This window comes from Chelmon rostratus, chromosome 10, assembly GCF_017976325.1.
Source record: "Chelmon rostratus isolate fCheRos1 chromosome 10, fCheRos1.pri, whole genome shotgun sequence".
Classification (NCBI taxonomy): domain Eukaryota; kingdom Metazoa; phylum Chordata; class Actinopteri; order Chaetodontiformes; family Chaetodontidae; genus Chelmon; species Chelmon rostratus.
The window spans coordinates 22504567-22510777 of record NC_055667.1 but is presented as its reverse complement, the minus strand read 5'-3'; the positions used below and the strand labels follow the sequence as shown (position 1 = coordinate 22510777).

The window sequence follows — 6211 nt, the reverse complement described above, 5'->3', positions numbered from 1 at the left end:
CACTACAGGCAATAGATAGCATTTTTGATGCATTAGAAACAAAACTGCAGAAATGTTTATATGATTTCAAATACTGAAACCCAGCAGTGAGGAAATGGCTTTTACTGCGGTTATTGGACACTCTTTCAACAAGACATTTGCTCCCTTTTAAGTGTGTTCAGCGAAGCCTAGAAGAACATCAGTGGAGTGCCGAGTTTGAGTAAATTCTTGAATTATTGCATTATTCACAATTAACTTGTGTGTGTGCTAATGTTAACAACATTTTAGATGGGAAATGCTTCAGACACATCTGCTGTGTTTGCCTCCACCATCCCCAAGGAGCACGACATCCTCATGGGTTCACTCTACAGCGCATTCTGTAAGTCCACACATCAAGCATATCTCTGTTGTGCTGATCGTTCGCTGACTTCATGCATCCTTGACAAATCCCCACAGCTGCACAATCTCTAGCTCGGCTCAATCTCTTTTCTTTTTCCTCACAGGTTTACTGTCCCTCATGGGCAACTGCATTTTGCTACTTGTTGCATATCACAAGCGGTCGACCTTGAAGCCAGCAGAGTTCTTCATCATCAATCTCGCTATCAGTGACCTTGGGATGACGCTGTCTTTATTCCCATTGGCAATACCATCATCTTTTTCACACAGGTTTATCTCATATTCCCCTCATCTTTCTATTCTCTTTCACCCATCTTGAGAAACATCAAATTAAATTTTGTGTGAAAAATCAATTGACTGTTAACAGCAACTGCTGGCAACCATCTTGATAATTAATAAAAGTTTTAGTCATCTTTTTAATCAAAAAAGCCATTCCCTGGTTCCAGATCTGAGAATTTTCTGCGTTTCTGATTTTTGTCATTACAAACTGAATATCTTTGGGTTTTGGACTGCTGGTCGGACAAAACAAGCAATCTGAAGAGGTCATCTTGAGCTTTAGGGAAATGTGACAGGCATTTTTCACTATTTCCTGACATTAACCAAACAATGAGTCAAGACAATAATCAGCAGAATAATTGATAATGACAATTATAATTAGTTGCAGCCCCAGTCTGACCACATTTCCATTTTCTCCTGGTCTGTGTATACAGGTGGCTGTTTGGAGAAACCACCTGTCAGCTCTATGCTATGTGTGGAGTGCTGTTTGGTCTATGCAGCTTGACCAACCTCACAGCCCTCTCCTTAGTATGCTGCCTTAAGGTCTGCTTCCCTAACTATGGTGAGGGCATAAAAACTATGTAGAGCATGATTTCATCACAAAGCAGAGCAGCCTGATGTTCGGGGGAAACAATGACCACAATAATTACAAAGCATCTTTTTCTGTCTCCTTTCTGAACAGGTAACAAGTTCTCCTCGTCACACGCCCGCCTCTTGGTGGTTGGAGTGTGGTGTTATGCATCTGTGTTTGCTGTCGGGCCGTTGGCTCAGTGGGGACATTACAGTCCTGAACCTTACGGCACAGCCTGCTGCATTGACTGGCATGCACCCAACCACGAGCTTTCAGCTTTGTCTTACATCATCTGCCTTTTTGTCTTTTGCTATGCACTGCCCTGCACCATCATCTTCCTCTCCTACACTTTCATTTTGCTGACTGTGCGGGGGTCACGTCAGGCCGTCCAGCAGCATGTGTCACCACAGACCAAGACCACCAATGCGCACGCTCTAATTGTCAAGGTCAGAGGATCTGAGTGTTGCTTCAGCATAACTGACTTCAGGATTTGCAGTTGACAGAATTTGAAAAGAATATGAGAAAGTAAATTATTCAAAGGTTATAAAAATGCTCTGCTGATATCTTTAGCTTTGTAGAATCTTCTCAGGCGTATGTTGCTATCTGTATGTGTGTAGTGACATGATTTGGGTTTGATACTTTGCCATTGATATGACACTAATCTTGTGCATGCCATCTTTTGTGATGTGTGTATCCACGTATGAGTGGCTGCATGTGTATGTGTGAATATTTGTTCTCCACAGCTGTCAGTAGCTGTATGTATAGGCTTCCTGGGTGCCTGGAGCCCGTATGCTGTTGTGGCCATGTGGGCTGCTTTCGGAGACGCCACCCAGGTTCCTCCTGATGCATTCGCCCTTGCTGCTGTGCTTGCCAAGTCATCCACCATCTACAACCCTATGGTCTACCTGCTGTGTAAGCCAAACTTTCGTGAGTGTCTCTACAGAGACACGTCAGTGTTACGACAGAGGTTCTACAGGGGAAGTCCACAGTCAGATCCGAAAGAACGCTTCGGATCCACCTCGCAGCGCAACAAGGACGTGAGCATCTCCACGCGGTTCTCAAACGGACAGCAGGAGAGCTATGGGGCGTGTCTGCACTGCACTGAGAATGCAGAGCTGTGTCACGTGACCACTCCCCAAAGGACGGCCTGCATCCTGACTGGATCCACCTACAGAGAGGTGACAGTCAGCCGGCTCCCAGCCAAACCACAGGCTGAATTACTCTAGTAATACAACCTCCTCATTTTGTGAGCCAAACAAGACAGGACAGGTGCTCAAAAAGACAGATTACTGAGCATGGACAGCAAAACAACAAAGGACCTGCAGTGTGGTTGACCAAGACTTTATGGTATGACAACACCACAGAAAGTCATTCATAAGTGGCCCCTTTCATTCTGAAAATTTTCAAAAGAAAAATTCACACAGTGCTTGCTTCATTTGAGATTTGCCACAGAAATGTATACTTGCGATGTCTTGATGCCTTCTATCGTATCAGCTTGTTTCCTGTTCCATTTTAATTTGCAGTAACCTATCTGGATTCTGAGGGAGCAGAAAATGAGACAGGAAAACCTCAGCTGGCTTCAAGGTTAATTAGGCAAATGTGTGACATTTAAAGCAGCTCATCATCTTTTGCAGCAGGAACATGTAATGTGAGGATAAACTGTTTATTATAAAGAGATATATACAGATATATAGAATTATTGTAAAGGACTTTAAAGGACATGAACAAATTGTTTATGGTCCTTCCTATGATAGCAAGACTAACAGGCTAATGTATAATCAAAGGACATATATGACCATTGTATGAATGCTGACTCCCTGGAGGTGAAGATGTTACTCAACCCAAAATGATCAAGTATTCACCCCCTGTAGACTTGAATGTTTCTGCCGACATTTCCTCCTTGTCACCATTGAAATCTATAGTAACAGAGACATAAACTCAAACTGACAGCTCCTGTTTTCCGTAGGGAATCAAACAACCAAGTTTTAGCAGCCGCTTCAAGCCTACAGGGAGGTGTGAGTATCTGATACTAAAAAGACATTTAGCCTCATACTTGATGAGGCTATACTCTGCCATTTTGCCTGCAAGTCATTTTCCTACTGTAGACTGTTTGATAAACTAGCGAAACTCAGTTTGCACACTGTAGACCTTAAGACAGTTTCTGGGAGGATACAAGTCTTATTTGAACACTGACAATAGGACTAGAACAATAGGACTAGAGGTGAATCTCACCTCTTGTTTAGACATTCATTTTAACAAAACTTTTTTTGTGAAAATCACGCCAAGTGTCTTTCTGTTAGAGGATTCCTTAACTCTGGTGGACCCCTCTCCTCTCCAGACCACCTCAGTTCCAATTTTGATTTCAGCTTGATTAGGTTACATTAATACTACAGGGGATCTGCTCTGTAAAGAAAACACAGTACTCACTAACATGAGTCACACCTGTAATTTAAGACCATTTTCAAAGTTTAAGAAACAAGTTAAATACATTTTTATACACATTTATTATATTTATATATTCATTGAAGCGTCCAAGTGAAAAACAGTGGAAATGTAATTTTCAATGTAGCCTATTGCGGTGAAAATATTTGAAGCACCTTGGTCACAGATAATGATTTTCCTAATTGATCTTTTAAATATTTTTTGAATAGATTCACACATATAGAAGCTCTTATGTTTGTCTTCTAGTGCTTATTTTCTTATCTTCATTTATGAACATTTATTGTGAAAACAATTATAATTATTTCCTTTTTGGCTTTTAATCAGTGATGATAACAACATCGTCTCATCCTACACATATGTATCAAAAGACTGACTGCCAGTGTGTTTACCCCAAAAACACAAGAACACAAATGGCCCTTTGCTACATTTAATTCTGCTTTCCCTTTTTAATGTGGTACTGTGTTGTGTGGCTTCATGTATGCATATAAAGAAAAGCATACTGTATGTGTTGATATTCATTATCAAAGCCAATTCTTGTGCAGCTTTATTTACAAAATTAAAAATAAAAACACAGAATGATCGTTGTGGTCTGATTTTTCTGGACAAGCAGGAACGTGCATCGTGTCCCAGAAAATCACAGCTCCAATTGTTGAAAATTCTTTCATTTAATCTTTTCAGAAAGAATCTGAATGAATGACCTTTGACGGATTTTTTATTTTCAACAATTTTTCTGTTAAAAAAATGAAGAAAATACACCTATGTGACTTGGTTGTTATTTTTTTCTAATCAACAGTGCAAAAGCGTTGCTTTGGAAATATTAACATTATTCATTAACTTAAGAGCACATCGGGTTCAAATTCACTGGCAATCTAATTTTCCATAAAGGAGTGAACTGGCATTTATTAGCAGCATATCGCTGTGGTCTCTGTTTAAAATTCTTGGGTTGGTGTTCAACACTTCCAAAGGCTGAAACAAATCTCCCCTTAGACAAAAGCATTAGTGTTTAACAAGACACTGCAACTGAAAAAGAAAGACAAGGCTGCTTGTACTGCTTTTACTAATACTAATACTTATGTTACTTCACTTTGAGTAATTAGCTTAGATGGCTGCAAAAATTGTCTTAATTAAAAAAAAAAACAATCTGGAGATCCATTTAATTATTTCTCTGCATAAACTGACAAATCAGTTTGCTGGGAGGTACAACAGTATCATTCACTAAAAGAAAAATCATCTTAACAATTCATGAGATATTTAAAAAGACTGGACAAGTTTAATGTGGGAAAGCACTCTCTAAGGGAGCTGAACAGCTACTACATTTAATGGACTGCAATACCCCAATTTATTGCAGCTTTGTCGTATCTTTGTTTGCCACTGAGGCAGCCTTTTGCAGAGGAGTAGTTTTGAGCACACTGACCAAAATCATGATGACAGCGAGGCTACAGCTGGGGGGTTTCCAACCCTTTGAAGATAATATACATGTGCATCCAAAAGCACATATAAGAAAGAACACTGGGGTTCAAATCTTAGGAATGCAAAACAAAGATGAGTGTATCAATGTAGTGTATCTGCTGAAGTGATCTACTTCTATCAGAGCTGAATTGAAGCAGAATAAAATGAAAACCACCATGCCAGCAGGGAGCCCAAGCTAATATGCATGAAGTTTCGACTTAGATGCAAAGTAATTTATTTTCCCTCAGTGTTAAAAAAAAAAAAAAAAGAAGAAGTCTGGAGGATAAGCTTTTCACTTGCAACCAATACAGGCGAGCACTGAGATGTAGCCAGAGGAGGAATTAAAAGAAAAAGAACTGATATGGCACATTATATTTAGAAAAACTGGAAGATTAATGCTACATGGGCACACACACACAGTAGTTGGATATTTTTCAAAGCCATAAACTAAATAAAAAATAATAGTTTACCTCGCCCAGTTTTGGATTACTGCAACTGTCACGTGCAAGATTGTTGATTTTAGACTGCCTAAGCTTCTTTTCCAGAGACACATGGAAACTTAACAGTTAACACGATTATAAAGATTACCCAATACATTGTTTTACCATTACAGATGGAGTGAGAATCAACCCAGGACAGCATCCAAAAGCTGTAAAAAAAGAGCTTCAATTAGGAGTTAAGACCCAAAACATTGTATTGCACATCTTTATACTCATCTGATTACTCATCCTCTTAAAGGTCCCATTTTGACTCTCCTCAGTTTCCCTCAAACTCTGTCTCTTTCTGTTGGAATCCAGACCATGACTTGTCATACCAGCTGTTCCTGTGCAGCAGCACTACCCCAGGCACACAGTTAACGCAAAACACAAACTTATTTTGGCATGTTTAATTCTTGGCCTGACATTGCTGCCTCTGTGGTGACTCGAGGGCAATATTTGTTCTTAAATATGTTAAATGTGTTTGAAAGAAAGAAAAAAGGATTAAGGGATCTTCGCTGTGTTTAGTTTCCTTCATCCTACCTTTTGGCTGAGAAGTCCACAGTCGTGTGTCACAGGTTCATCTTGACATCAGACTTAGACCCTCCTGTATTAATCAAAA

At 39.8% G+C, this 6211-nt stretch overlaps 1 protein-coding gene across 1 annotated transcript; it reads left to right on the top strand.

The window, feature by feature from the left end:
- Positions 1-267: 267 nt before the first annotated feature.
- Positions 268-2448, top strand: opn7d (opsin 7, group member d). Its single transcript, XM_041946558.1, has 5 exons — positions 268-358; positions 483-645; positions 1086-1213; positions 1334-1668; positions 1966-2448. The coding sequence occupies exons 1-5, from the start codon at positions 268-270 to the stop codon at positions 2446-2448; spliced, it is 1200 nt and encodes a 399-aa protein (XP_041802492.1).
- The last annotated feature ends 3763 nt before the right edge of the window (positions 2449-6211 follow it).

Excerpts from the sequence above, each read along its gene's own strand:
- opn7d (XM_041946558.1), top strand. The coding sequence starts at position 268 with ATGGGAAATGCTTCAGACACATCTGCTGTGTTTGCCTCCACCATCCCC. Across the intron at positions 359-482 it reads TTCACTCTACAGCGCATTCT|GTTTACTGTCCCTCATGGGC; the intron begins GTAAGTCCACAC and ends TTTTCCTCACAG. Across the intron at positions 1,214-1,333 it reads GGTCTGCTTCCCTAACTATG|GTAACAAGTTCTCCTCGTCA; the intron begins GTGAGGGCATAA and ends CTTTCTGAACAG.